The sequence below is a fragment of the Rhinopithecus bieti genome, unplaced genomic scaffold (genome assembly GCF_001698545.2).
Source record: "Rhinopithecus bieti isolate Rb0 unplaced genomic scaffold, ASM169854v2 scaffold_1380, whole genome shotgun sequence".
NCBI classification, from domain to species: domain Eukaryota; kingdom Metazoa; phylum Chordata; class Mammalia; order Primates; family Cercopithecidae; genus Rhinopithecus; species Rhinopithecus bieti.
Window position 1 is genome coordinate 219,379 of NW_016803492.1, and position 15,409 is coordinate 234,787.

Genomic DNA, 15,409 nt, shown 5'->3' on the forward strand with positions numbered 1-15,409 from the left:
GGGCGCCTGTAGTCCCAGCTACTCGGGAGGCTGAGGCAGGAGAATGGCGTAAACCCGGGAGGCGGAGCTTGCAGTGAGCTGAGATCTGGCCACTGCACTCCAGTCCGGGCGACAGAGCGAGACTCCGCCTCAAAAAAAAAAAAAAAAAAAAAAAAGAAAGAAAGAAAGAAAGATCTTTAGAAACGAGATATCCTAAGGAGGTTTTACAAGGCTGTCACAACACAAAGTGTTCCCATGTTATGCATAATGACCCGTTGCATGGTGAGTGATATGACATCAGAGCTGAAGGAAAGGAGCTGGCCAGAGGAATTTCTCTGTGCTCCCAAGTCACACCTTTCAGTGCTATTATAACCGAGCCTAAACCCTTGCTTGAGGGGGAGTGGTGGGCAGGACAGAGCTGGTACCTACGTCATCTTTCTGGTTTCAGCTGTTCCCTCAGCGCATGCACACAGAGAGAATTCTGAATGATTGCTCCTGGGCCCTTGATATGGACAACCATGTCTTTCTTTAAAGAGCCCAGAAAAAATGTGAGGAAGTTAGACTAGGCACCCCCCCCTTTCTCCCATGGGAAATGGACATTCTTTGATAAAGAAGAGAAACATATTTGAAAACTATATGTTCTTCTAGGAGCAGATTCCAGAAGTTTGGTTGAAACACCCGGACTCCGAACCTCTGAGGTTCGGAGTCCGGGTGTTTCAACCCAATGTATAAAGGATAACAATATAAAATATAAAAGGATGATGGTGATCTACACTAACTTTTTTTTTTTTTTTTTTTGAGACCTCATTCTGTTGCTCAGGCTGGAGTGCAATGGCGTGATCTCTGCTCACTGCAGCCACTGCCTCCCAGGTTCAAGCAATTCTCCTGCCTCAGCCTCCCGAATAGCTGGGATTACAGGTGCCCACCACTATGCCCAGCTAATTTTTGTAATTTTAGTAGAGACGGGGTTTTGCCATTTTGGCCAGGCCGGTCTCGAACTCCTGACCTCAAGGGATCTGCCCGCCTCGGCCTGCCAAAGTGCTGTGATTACGGATGTGAGCACCACGCCTGGCCTACACTAACATACTTAATATAAAGGTAAGACCTTCATTATCCTGTGTTATCTTCAGAATACGTTGATATAAATGCATATGCCATTTCCTTGCTCACTTTTCAGTCTTAAAAAAATAAAATTGCCTGCTGACTTCACACAGATCTGGTGCTGAAAATGGGCTGAGTTCTGATACATGGTCATGTCTGCACACAGGTGGTCAAACTCGGTATATTTAACTCTCTTCCTTTGGTTATCCCTATTCCTGCTTCCCAATCCTTCCTTCCCTTCCTGTTTTCTTTCTCACTTCATCTTTACCTCCATTCCAGTTTGGCTCCTTGGTCTTCTATCAACTTTCACTTGTGAAAATGGTACTTCTAGGATTGTAACATTTTCCTAAATAACAACTGCTATGTGTGGCTTATAGTTTACAAAGACCCATGATACCCACTCTTCCATTCAATTCTCAAAACAACCCTGCCATGAAGGGTAAGGTAATAATTGCTCCCTGTTCACCATAACTTATCTGAACCTCAGAGTCTGGGTGTTTCAACCAAGCTTCTGGAATTTGCTCCTAGAAGCACTGGTTACAACAGTTGCAAAGAGTGAGAGGCAGTCAAGGTGCAGATATGGAAGAACACAGGTAGTAGAACTAAAGAAAATAACCAATGCTTTCCTTAGCAATAAATGCCCACATTTTTAGGTGATTTTGTCCTAAAATTTATTTAACTATTTAACAATCTATTCATTAAAATGACTCAGAAGGCATCAGAAGGATTTCCCCTTTCTGTAAAAATCACTTGTGATAATCACTGAAAATGAACCACAGCACCAGAAGAAAAAAAATCCATAGAAAAGGTGATCTAAACTTTCTGTTTAAAAATATAACACAACCACTATCATTACAGTACAGATATAAAGATAGCTTATAAACAGCTTTGACTTGCAAAAGATCCCTTTGTTGAGGATAATTTAAGAATTTCAAAGACCTGGCCCTTTATAATAACTTAGCAGAGAATGGGCTTTCTTTTTTTTTGATATTGGTAATAGTCAGTTTAATTTGGATCCATAATGTGCATTGACTCATAGTTGACTTTGGGTTTTAATTACTTATGAGTGAAATGTGAATCAAGTCAAGTGATCTTGTGAATAACTGTTGTATCCCAGCCAACTTTATGTGTTAAATTAAATGATTTTCTTTAAGTCTAAGAAAAATGACGCCCAAACAAGAAAAAACCCCCCCCCCCCCCCCCCCCCCAAAAAAAAGCTCCTGCATTCTGGCATATTACATGTTTTGGTGCTGTCAAATATGGAAGCTAAGCCAACTTCGCTTCCTGGAGTTTCCACATCTGGAAGGGAATCTCTCATATGTATCACTGACCAGCTCAATACTTACAAAGAATGGAGGTAACAGTTTGGCTCAACCTGACGCTCTTGTTCCCTGGTTATGTCCTGTAACAATGTTGACCTAATTAAGGAAAAGGGTACCTGTAGCACACACTTGGCATTTTCTGCACTCCTTGACTATTGTCAGATTATAGCATGAATTATGAGAGCTAAGTTTCCATCCTTAAAATGTGGTTTTGCCCAGCAAAACAAAATTAGGAGCACTGGCAGTGGTCATACCCTAAGTCGTGAGAATTTAATTAATTCATTCACCAAATATTTACTAGAGCACTTACTAACGTGTCTTAATCTAAGCTCACTGCTGGGTGTACAAAAGTGAGCAAAGCTGACTTCAGAGTCAGCTGATCCTTCCCAGTCTAGTTGGGGTGAGAGATATTCAACAAATACCATTAAATTAATATCAATTTAGACTAATGGGGGGGATTTTAGACTAGAAGTGGGCTAAGAGGAAGTGGGGTTGAGGAAAACTTCCACTACGAAGGGACCTAGGCTTAAAGCAGAATAAGGACCCAGTAGCCTGAGGAGCCAGCCAGAGGGAGCAGGGACAGGGGCTGAGACCTTCTTTCCAACAGAAAGCAAGCTGGCATGGTTGAACCATTCTGAGCAGGCGGGAGGAGGGGAGATCTGCGTGAAAATGCAATATATCCTTTTTTATGCAAACGTATGGGGAATGGCTTTTTAAAAATCCTACAGGAAAAGTATGTATCATTTTTATATTTAAGTCCAAAACTGGCAAACATGACATCCAACCTTAGTTCTGGGCTGAAGAGAGAGCAAAAGAGACTCCCTCCTAAGATTACATGTCTAGGTAGCCCCGATCATCACCTGAAGTGCCAGTAATGGTCAGGGAGAGGTTGGCAAAAGGAGCAGCAGAGTCCCATGTGACTGGCCACCTATCCCCATCACTGACACTTCCTGGTAGTACGGGGAGCCTGCTCAGCTGAGTACCAATGAGCTTCACTAGCTTAAGTGAGGCTGGTCAGAGTTAGTCAAATTTTGCAAAATGGAGCAGTTACCTATTAACTTGCTAACCTCCTCACTTTATAGTATTTCTTCTTATCTGTCTAATATAACAAAGCCAGTACAAGCAAAGGCTTGTGGTTCTCAATTGCTTGAGGCCAGCTCTCTCCCACTCCTCCTACATCTTCTATCTTCTTGCAAGGTAATTATTTCTTCTAATATTCAGATCACACCAAGCTCTGCTTCTGTCCACACCTCTTCCTAAGTGATCTGTTCATTTCTGCAGAAGTGGAGTTCTCTAAGGGTCGCTTCTTATTTGCTTTCTCAACCAAATGTCTTACCTTAACATTCTTTATTAAAGTATTTTTCTCAAGGAGTAGTGACATCTTCGAACATCTCATTTAAGGAATTATTGGAGATAAGAGTCGATGGAGTAAAAATTGGCAAAATGAGAAATATAGTTGAAATGAGAAATACAGTTAAAATGACAGGAAAAGCTGAAGGAATTAAGGAGGCAAAAGCTAAGAGAATGAAAACTGAATGCCTAAGAAATAGAGCGCAAACAACAGGGACGGTGGGATGATCTTGGGCAGAGCCTCAGTCCCTGCCTCTGAATGTGAGGGACTTGGACTAGATATTCTCCCTTGCCCTTTCCAGATCTGAAATTGGGGGCCTTCTGTCTCCTCTACCAAAACAGATTCTGCTTATTACAGTTTCTAGAAAGTAAATTCGCATATTGGGGGATCCAATTCTAAGTTATAAGGCTCTAGTTATAGTTTAGGGCTCTAAAACAGCACTCCAGTTACTCAAAAGGGTCTGGTTGGCCAAGTTACCATCAAGGGTGCACAAAGGAAAGACCATGGAGCCTGGGCTTAGGAACTGGCTCCACTCTCCCCAGTTCTAACATCTATCTGTCAGAGTAGCACCTTCATCTAAGAACAGAGCAGTTGGGATCCAGAACTAGAGGTGGTATGTCAGCTACTGGCATGGAGCGGTCTCAGTAGCTGCTAGGTATACTCATTTCTTGAGATATTTAGAGTTGCTCTTCTACCTTTTGAACATTTCTTAAAAAAAAAAAAATGTTGACACTCTTTCTCAATCCCAGATGATGATGTGTACCCTCAGTACTAAGAAAAAAGGGAAATAAAATTTTGTAAATCTTATAAACACAGTACCTTTTGGAGCAGAGCAGAGGCCTAAAAATAAGTTCCAGGAGTCAGTAAATTATAAGTATCCCTTATGGTCTTGACTCTAAGTGTTAACCTGCTGGAATCTATTAAATACTCTATATCTACTATGTGATATCTACTATCTACTGTTATGTCATCCCCACAGTTCTTGATCTGTCGGAATTATACAGGGGCCCATAATAAGCCTTCTGAAACAAGCCTCCTGTATGTGTTTACTGCGGAGCAACACAACTCCCTCTTCAGAGAAAGCAAAGGTCCACAGATCCACCATGCCTTCAGGAATCTTCGGGCCAAAGATGGTAGGTTCTGTGTCTCCTGTAGACATTATTGGAGAATATAATTGTTTTCCCTTAGAGTCAACTTGAACCTTTGCTTCAAGATAAAATAGGATGATGGTACAAGGGTGCGTCCATTTCCCTGGGACTTAAATAATAAATAAAAGTCCCTAAAGCATAAGAAATAACATAAATGAAATGAAAACATTACAGGGAGTGTTGGGATCTTGGAGACAGCCTCAGTCCCTGCCTCTGAATGTGAGGGGCTTGGATGAGATGCTCTCTCTTGGCCTTTCCAGATCTGAAACTGGGGGCCTTCAGTCTTCTCTACCAAGCCATCCTTCCACCTCAGTCTCCTGAGTAGCAGGGACTACAGGCGTACGCCACCACACCCAGCTAATTTTCTTATTTTTTGTAGAGATGTGGTCTCACTATGTTGCTGAGAATAGTGATTTACACCAACTGGGTGGACAAACTGAATAGCTGATAACTATTCATTGATCATCTCCTTTTGTTGCTAATGATGAACTGTGACTTCAACAGCAGCAGCTGCCAAGAGACTTAGTTTCTAGTTTTTCTTCTGTCTGCACTGGGCTAGGTGGGAAGAGTGTCATCTTATGTTCTTAAATTTTCAGTAGTTTTAAAAACAAAAACATTGATAACAGCAACCACAGAGAGGTCATAGAGATGTTCTGTACAGATACTGTGTAGATATTCTGGCATTAGAAAGAGCCATGGTTAATGACAATAACGTAGCTAAAAGTCCTATCCCCCAGGCAGCAAATCTTAAAAGAATCTTTTCTTATTTTTAAGGGTTTTAAAAGACTGTAGGACTCTAAAATCAGAGCTTTTATAAGGGAAATGTCATTCCTTTAACTGCTTTCTCCAAAAACAAGTTACAAAGTTCTAATTGGAAGTATTCATTGTATAATAGTAAGGTATCTGGGAAAATGATTAAAACAATGAAGGTAAGTAAAATATAGAAGGTTAATTGAATATTTTTAAGCTGTTGATTGTGTCATCTGAACAGTATTTATTGTGGTAAGAACACTTAACATGAGACCTTAAACATCGAGACCGTACTTCTTTTTTTTTTTTTTTTTTTTTTTTTTTTTTGAGACAGAGTCTCACCTGTTGCCCAGGCTGGAGTGGGCAGTGGCCCCGGAGCCGCTCAGCTCACTGCAAGGCTCCGCCTCCCGGGTTTACCCAATTCTCCTGCCTCAGCCTCCCGAGTAGGCTGGGACCTCAGGCGCCACACCTCACCCGGCTAGTTTTTCTGTATTTTTTTGTAAGAAGACGGGGTTTTCACGCCGGGTTAGCCAGGAATGGTCTCCGATCTCCTGACCTCGGATCCGCCCGTCTCAGCTCACAAGTGCGTGGGATTACAGGCTTGAGCCACCCACGCCCGGACCTGAGACCTACCTTCACTTAACAAATTCTTTTTTTGTTTGTTTTTTTTTTGAGGCAGGGTCTTGGCTTGACACTCAGGCTGGAGTGGGCAGTGGCACAATCACGGCTCATGCAGTCTTGACCTCTGGGGCTCCAGTCATCGCTCTCACCCTCCAGTCTGCCCGAGTAAGGCTAGGACTACAGGTATGCACGGCACCATGTCCGGGCCTAATTTCTTATGTTTTGATAGAGATGGGGGGTTCCTGCACTGTGTTGGGGCAGAGATTGGTCTTGGAAAACTCCCTGGGGACTTGAAGAGAGTCCTTGCCTGACTCAGCCATCCCAAAGTGCTAGTATTAAGGGATGTACCATAAGGTCACCTTGGGCCCTTGACAAAGTCTTAAATGCAAAATACAGTATTGTTAAGTATAGCCCACAATGTTGTAGTACAGATCTTTACAACTTAAGCTCATCTGAGTAACTGAAACTTTGTATCCGTTGAATAGCAGCCGTCCCATTTTCCTAAACCCTACAATCCCTGGCAACCACCGACTTCACTCTGATGTTTTTAGCAGTTGTAGAAGTGTTAAACTGTTCTGCACAGGTCACTTTTCACCTGCCAAACTGATCTACCCTTTAGCATATCAGCTAAGTGGTAACGAGAAAACCAACATGTGCATTTAAAATTAGAGGTTAGGGCCTAACAACATGTATAGTCACTAGGTCTAAAAAGTAAGGCCAGCAGATTAGATGTGCCCTGAGTTCTGATCCATAAGCAAGCACTGAAAGCAAATGTAGATCGCAAAAGCAGTGATGCTGAAGTAAAAGATGCCTGGTAGAGAAGACAGGAAGAGAAGAGACACTTCATGAAAAGTTTGTGGCTGATCAACAAAAAATTTAGCTTTGAAATGACAATTAGTTTTGGGATAAGATGAAAATCTTAAAGCCTTTTAACATAATAGTACTAATATTATATCCTAAAAGTAATGCCAAAAAATGGCAAACCCTTATTTAGTAGCCTACTTATTTTTTAGTAGGGCCATTTAAAAAAAAGACTCTAGAAGTATAGTTTGACACATGTGTCAACCATTTTTTTTTTTTTTTTTGTAACATTAAAAAGTTCGAACAATGGAAATTTCATTATGGCTCCGCACCAAAAAAAAAAAAAAAAAAAAAAAGGGAGGTTCATTAATTCAATGCCAATAACAAAAACTTGAAGACATGCTAACATTTTGTGGTTTCAAAAGAGCGTTTACTTCTGTGGAAGAGTGTTATTGAAGCAGAAACAGGATTTTTAACATTCTATGCTAAATTTATGCTTCAAGTCTTACAAAGCTGTGGCTAGTCAGTACCCACTTAAATAAGACTAAAAATAAAATTTTCCATTTATAAACACACGTTTTCTTTTGTCTCACCTATAATATCCTTCCCTAATAGAACTTTATTCCCCATAGATTTCTCCATCCCTCTTGCTGGATCCCTGAAACCAGCTATTAATGGTAAAACTTCAAGCACATAGTCCTTCTGTGCCCACACATACACCCCACTTGTCAATCTATTATTCACCGGTTTTCTCCTACTCACTCCAGCCCTTCTCTACTGCTCTTCTTTCTTCCAACCTTGGCACATTGAGAGTCCCATCTGTCCATGTCAGGTTGTCAGGTTCTCTCCACCCCTTTCCTTTTAATACACCAGTGACCTAATCTCTTCTGCATAGAATGTGGCGATTCTCGTAGGTCTCTTTGCCTTTCCCATATAGCTGTTGTTTTAAACAATGCATGCCAGATTTTGTCATGTTATTTTCCACTTTTGCCAAATGTAGATTTGGTGGCTGTCTCAAAACCAATTTTACCTATAAGATTTCATAAACAGAATCTGAATTGTATAAGCTAGGCTTAGTGTACCTACCTCCAATGTAAATATTAGAATAAAGGTACACATCTATACTAAGTATGTGTCTACGTGGATTGCTATTTTCTTTTGGCACACAAAACACAATGTTTTCTATGGCAGCATTTCAGAGGTCCTTCTTAAAACAAGGAAAAAAAGAAAAGAAAACAGCAACTTCCCGGGCTCAGGAAGATGAGCACAGGGTCTCAGTGAACTCCCTCACGCTGTTTAATATGAGGGAAGTAATTTAGAATGGGAAGGGGAGCTCAAAGTGCCTTCAACATTTTTTTGACGATGGGAAGTTTCAGAACAGTGCAGGTACATTTCTGACTTTGACTCTACTGAGGGGTAATCATTTTCCACCTTTGATGTTTTAGCAGTTGTAGAATGCATTTAGCAATGTCACCGGCAGACAAACATAATATTTGATACTCCATTGTTCTGACCAACCCGGCAAAACCAACCACCCTGCATTTACTTACCTTGAATTTGCTATTTCCACTTTGGTTCTCGCCATGGCAGCTGCCCTTTGGGCACCTTCAATTGCTCTGTCCACCTTCTCCCTAGTTTTTGTATGTCTTATTGGTATAAGCTGCTTCCTTATCCCACGGACCAGAATATTATTTTTGTATTTTCCCTCTTCTTTGGAGCCGTCAGGAAACACGGTACAGCCATATCCATGCCTCTTGTTATTTGCCCACTCCCCTTCATACTTCATGCCATTGGAGCGCTCGCTAACGCCGAAGCCGTTGCGCTTGTCGTTCTTCCACTCACCCATGTAGGTTTCCGTGGTGGTGGCGTCCACGTGGTCTTCCACCGGGCAAAAATCACAATCTACATCGCCGAAGCTGATCGTGGAGTTGGCATCACTGGAACTAATTCTGCTCATGGCCGCGTCGCTGCGGACAGAGCTGCGCTTGCTGGAGATGGAAGACTTTGATTCGGATTTGCGAAGTTTCATGCTTCCGAGAAGTGAGCCCCTCCGGAAAAGGCCGCCCTTCTTCTTGCCCGCTAGCTCAGCGTCTGCGTGGAAGTTGAGCACAAAACCACCGCGCGTACCAGCCGGGCTGTCGGCGGCGGCCGCGGCGTCGTGGAGCACGCTGCCATTGCTCTGCTCGCTGCGCAGCGAGGCCAGGGAGGTGCGCAGCGGCGAGCGTATCACCGTGGCCATGCCGTAGGGCACGCTCTGGCGCACTCCGTAGCCATGCCGCATACCTCCGGCCCACTGGCCCTGGTAGGTACCTTGGAGAGAACGCAAGAAAGCACTGTGAGTCGGCGGCAGAAGCTGCGCAATCACCTGCACCATCCAGCGCACACTGGCGCAGGCCTGCCCAAGGTCAAATCTGACCATTTCCAAGTCAACCCTGGAGGATACTTTGCATCCACTTGTGAATCCCCGCCCTGTAATTTTAGGTGTAAGGTTTTAATGTCATTGTACAGAATTTTCCAGTAGTCAGACAATTTTTGCTTTTCATTAAAAAATTTATGCAAGTATTTCAGAGGAAAACCACTACCTTCTAATACAAAAAGTGAACACTGGAAAACAACATTCTCCTCTGAAATTAATGCATCAAAAATTCCTCTTAGAAAGGAGGCAAGGAAACAGGAGAATATGAAATGAATTCTATTTGTACATTTTATTCTAATATTACTAATTTAGCTGGAAAACTCTAAAAAATGACTTTTAGGTCTATGTCAGTATAACATTCCAAAAAGCACACAGGCTTAAATCTGAATACTTGGGACACAGTCATCAAATGAACGTCTTAAATTTTCTGCTACATTCAGCATCTCTTTTTTTAGTGTGGAGAAAACTGTTGAATATTCAGGATTATCATTTGAATTTGGGTGAATCTTTTTGAACTAAGAGTGATTTGACAACCACAATGTATATTATGAATACAGTGAACTATTATGAAAAAAATGAGCAATTTAACATTTTTGTGCTTCTAAGTGAAAAGGTCAAAGCTTTGTGCCATGTCATTTGCCAAATCTCTGCACCCTCTATGGATTTCCCTAGCTGCCACTGCATTGTAAATCACACCACAGATTAGAAGCACCCTGAGGGCAGGAATTACTTCATACGAGAACACAAAATTCTCATGTGTCCTGTGGTCTGTGTTTGTGGACAGAGGGTGTTTGATGACTATGTTGACTGTAAAAAGCTATGGTGGCTAAAAGGTATACCCTTTACCCTTGGAGAAACTGATGTAAGGCCAGATGAAATCTTTTACTGTTACCATTTTGGACTTCATCTCAGAGAAAAGGTATATTTGACACTATCTATTACAATGTTGATACCAGATCACTCTGTCAACAAATATTATGCTTTTTCAGGATAATCTGTCATCTAAAGCATTTGTAGTGAATTTTTTGCTACTAAATAAATAACCAAAGACATTAAAAAATAACCTGGTACAGGTTTTAAAATAATCTTAGGAGGAAATGAATGTTAAATTAGGGAATTTAGAAGTTTCTTTTTAAAATCAAGGCCATTTCCTTTAATTAAGGGTAAATTTTAATTTACAGTATCCCTCAAAAGAAGCTATCTGGAAAATTTTAAATGTAATTACTTCTGTGTTATTCATAACAATTCACAATGTCATAGAAAACAAATAATGATTAGTCTGTCTTGACCTCTTTCCATTTCTGATTATATAGGTCTACCCTGCAGTCACTTTGCATTTTATATTGCCATGTACAGATTTCTATTGCATGGCATATATTCATTTTTAAAACACTGAGCAAAAATGCTAGTGGTTTTATATAACTGTGTTGAACAATGGCTGGTTATTTCATTGCACTTAAAAGTTAAAACCATAACAACTCCCACGTCAACAGTTTTGACCAATTTCAAGACTACCTTCTCTTTTTGTTCATACTGACATAGGTGACATAGGCAATAGTAGATATACAATGAAATACTAAGTGGGTCTGGTACTCTAACTGTCATATTCTGGGTAGATGTGAAGTCTTAACCTGACATCTATGAACTTCTGAGGAGGTGGGTGGCTCATAGTTTTCTCCAAAAGATTAACCCAAGAGGATAAGATAGTCATGTAAAACATTTCAGGCTAAGAAGATTCCTGTTGAATATTGGCCATCTCCAAATACCACCATCGCAACAGGAATGGGAATGGAATTCTTAGGAAATTTTGATTTTGACTTTTCCTTTGCCGAGACAGGTAAAATTTAAATTCTAGGATGAAAGTTTCACAATCTGGCTTGAACATACTAAAATAAACCACCTTATTTTTAATATTTTGTTGGTTAAAAGAAAGCTGTAATCATATCCTCCTAACTTTTGTCTAGAGTGACAAGTTAATTTTGCTAGAACAATCTGGAGACATGCTGTTTGATATCAATAAGTATCTACACTTTTAAAATACAACCATACCATCTTGGTAAATGTTTAACACTGATGGAAAATTAACAGCTAGTTTCCTTAAACTGTTATCTTCAAAAATAAGACTAGTACAGTATTTAGAATTTCCAAAAAAGTATGGCTTGAAAATCCAAGCTGTTTAAGGCAACAGCAATAATTAGAAAGTTTAAGTCTCTGCTTAACTGTCAAACAGGAAAGGGGGGACAAGAGCATTGGCCACATTCCTCTCCCATTTTGTTAAATCACAGTATATGAAAGAATTCCTCCACAGAATTGCTAGAAACCAATTTACAGTCAAACTGTTAGCAGTTCGTCTGAAATTTAAAATAGGTTTAGTTTAGTCAATGAACCTAGAAAAAAAAAAAAAGGGCTTATTTCTTTATGAAGCAGGTGGGTTCCAACTTCTCCCTGCTGCTCAAATAAAGTTCTAATTAGTTCCTCTTGATTCCTAAAATGTAGATGCATATTTCACAAGTATAAAAATTACTTTTACCAGTTTTAAACTGTGTTCATTTGGGAGCTAATTTTTAAGATTTAGTCATTTTAACTACACAATCTTGTAGTGGAAGGCATCCAGTTTAGGAGTTTCAGTCAAATTTGCACTGCACTATGCCAAACTTCAGTTTATATGCTCCGAATGGGTATGTGCAAGTATGCATCTAGTTAACAAAACATTATGTTTTCCCAGAAATTTTCAATAGTTTTACGGGAAGTGAAAAAACAAAGTACAGATCAGAATTAGCACAAAAAATTCTGGGCACCTAGACTTGGATTTCATGAGTATGAGACTAACGTATTGTTAATATTCAGGGGGTTTCTATTTCAGCAACACATCATACACAAATCACTAATAAAATAAGTGATACTTCTCACATGGAATTACTGCTTCCTTCCTCCTCCAGTTTAATGTCACCACAAAAAAACACGGAATCAGATTTTCCCTGAATCTGATACAGGGTGTACAGGGATGGACATGTGGCAATGGGGAGAGTGGAGACAAAAACAAGCTAACTCCTTAGTGAGAACAGCAGAAAACAAGCTAATTTTTTAGTGATATTCCTATTTTGGCCAAAACCTTTGTATGAAATAAGTTATAGCAATACACTTGCTTTAGACTCCCCTTTTATGATTGAGGACTTTCTAATGAATAAAGTTACATATGAGACAGCAGAAAATCCATTAGCACAGAGTAGACATTCAGCCGTGATTTTTAAGGTTTTTCTTCCGAACTGTAGCATATTAGATTTTTTTTTGGTAGAGGAAGAAAACCACAGTACCACCTAGCATGATGCCAAGTTCTAAGCTTTTTTTTTTTTTAAGTTTATTTTAAAACTGAAGGCAGATTATTCATAAAATCATTCTGGAGACTTATTTGGGCTTCCACGACATGTACACAGACAACCTCTACTGTGCTATATATATTTTGATTACTAGGTATAATGAATACTCTAAACCAAGAGAGTGTGTTTAATGAATAGCATCTTTAAAAGGAGACTATTTTCAACTTTCCAAAACTGAAGAGAACCATCCCTGCCCTTCTTAAAAGATTATAAAACAATGCACACATTTAAAAAAGTAAATTTTGCCTTCTACTTTTGAACATGGAATTTAGTTATACAATAGAGCTGGGGCCTCCAACAAAATCCAGTTACCAACTAACATATTTATAGCGCTGTCAACCAGGTACTTTATGCCAATTCAGAACATTTAAGGGTCCTAATTAACTACTGTGAAACTCGGTACTCAGCCCCACAGAAAAGTATTAGAGGACGTTTTTTTCTTTTAATCCATGAGAACCATATGCTTAATTTATACTGTAGGATGAAAAGATGTCCTTTTTAGCAAGTTCTACTATTCTGCCATTTTGCATTTGAAACATGGCCCAAGTGTTCTGACTAAGTGAAGTGTACAAATTGTGTAAGCTTTTATATAAGCAATGGTATAAATGGGGTTGCAGTGGGCTGGAGAAACTTTCAATTACATCCCTTTAATATCCTCCAACTCTGAGCTGCTTAATTCCAAAAAGTGATGTCGCCTCCCACAACCCTTTTCAACTAAATATGATGATGTTTATCAGGAAATGCACTTTGCTAAAGCATAAGCTATTCATGAATATCTTTCTCAGCGTATTACACAAGGAGATTCATCAAGTTTTGACACCTGTTTAAGTAATGTATACTTTTCCTAATAAAAGAGGAACTTCTGCCCTGGTATATACACAATCCCTTTGGCAAATATTGTTAAGTCTTAAAAGAAGGGTGATCTTTGTTCACAGCCAGGCATACTGCTTAGGTCATACATAATGCAAATTTTTGTTTCAGTATTGCCATTCTCAGGAGTAAAGTAGCTGGTAACTTAGCAGCTATAGGAACACACCTGCCAGTTGTATTTTTTTTCAATGTAGGCCTCATTGCCCATTTCTAAAATATCTTCCTAGTAATTTGTCCAAGATCTCCAGGTCAGCAAAGACTGCTACTCTTTTAAGACCAATATTTTAAGGAATGGAATGAAAACTAGGAACTCACACACTCTGAACTCCACCTGCATCAAGTGGCCTTTCTGCTCCCATAACTCGGACGTTTCCAAATGCACCCCCAATTAAGGTACAATTCCCTAACATTCTAGTTACGGGGTTCTGGCTTCTATCTTTAGGCTACTAGAGGACCAGAAGCGAAATACGACTCCACGTGAAACCAATCCGGGGAGCGGTCAGCACGGACCTCCAGCCTCACCCGCTCAGGGTGTTCGCTCTAACTCCACGGGAGTGGCGATTTCAAACCCAGCCGGGAGAGGGAGGGATCAGGAACGTAATGTGACGGGCTCAAGTGACAGCGTCCTCTCTCCAGCCCAACCCTCCCGGGCGGCGCTCCCTCCCGGTGGCAGCGCAGCGCTGGCGCCGGCCAGGTACATTCACGCCTAGCTCCCCTGAGTGTGGACACACGGTCCGCTCCAAGAACGGGGTCAGATCCAGCCCTTGCGCCCCAGTCCGGCCCCAGCGCCTCCTCTGGGGAGGGCTGGCGCGGGCGGGAGGCGCCCCCAGGTGTTTTGGCGGGTTTCCGGACACGTGCGCCCGGCGTCCTCCCCACTTCCCCACAGCCAGGGCAGAGCCCACCGCACCAGCTCGCGGAGGAGCCGAGCCGCCCGCTACGCCGCTCACCTCCGTCCCCGTAGGTCTCCACGCCGTACCCGTCTTGCAGCCCGTTACTCCAGGTACCCTCGTAGCGAGCGGGGGTGCAGAGGCTCTGCCGGACCCCGTAGCGCCCCTTGAAACCATGTGACCACTCCCCCCGGTACATCCACTTGCCCTTCGTCTCCACCCCCAGCCCGTGCCGCTTGCCCTGCGCCCAGTAGCCCTGGTAGGTATTGCCGCTGGGCCAGGTGTAGCCTCCGACCACCTCGAAGCCGTGCGACCAGGAGCCCGAGTACTCGCCCTGGCCTTTGGGCCCCGTGCAGATGCCATGCCCGTGCGCCTTGCCCTCCTCCCAGCCGCCGCAGTAGGTGCCGCCATCGTCGAAGTCGAACCTTCCGCCCGTCATTCGGGGGGCAGCCCCGGCGCGCTCCCCGCAGGGGCACGGACGCGGGCAGTGCTGGGCACGGCAGGGTGTAGCTCGGCGGTGGGGGCCCGGCGGGCGAGCTCACGACAGCGCCCTGGGCAGCTCGCGCCGCCGCTCGGCTCCAGTCCGACGCCGCCCCCGTCCTCCCTCCTCTTTTGCCGCCGCCACCGCCGCCTTCCTCCTCCTCCTCCTCCTCCTTCGCCGCAGCCGCCCCGGCCAGCGCCGCGCGCGAGAGGACAGCCCAGGCTCCCGAGCGGACCTTCAGCTGCTCCCGCCCGCCCACGTGAGCCGGGCGCCGCCCCGCGCCCGCCCCTCGTCCCCTCCCCGGG

At 42.5% G+C, this 15,409-nt stretch overlaps 1 protein-coding gene across 6 annotated transcripts in view; it reads right to left on the minus strand.

Annotated features, from left to right (window-relative positions):
* JPH1 (junctophilin 1) overlaps positions 1–15,345 on the minus strand; it is an 84,160-nt gene extending 68,815 nt beyond the window's left edge. For all 6 annotated transcript variants that reach the window (XM_017885823.1, XM_017885796.1, XM_017885788.1 and 3 more), the window contains exons 1-2: positions 14,684–15,345; positions 8,624–9,383 (exon numbers count right to left, since the gene is read on the minus strand). In XM_017885823.1, coding sequence (XP_017741312.1) covers positions 8,624–9,383; positions 14,684–15,062 — 1,139 coding nt within the window. In that variant the 5' untranslated portion in view covers positions 15,063–15,345. The remainder of the gene's footprint in view (positions 1–8,623; positions 9,384–14,683) is intronic.
* Positions 15,346–15,409: the final 64 nt, after the last annotated feature.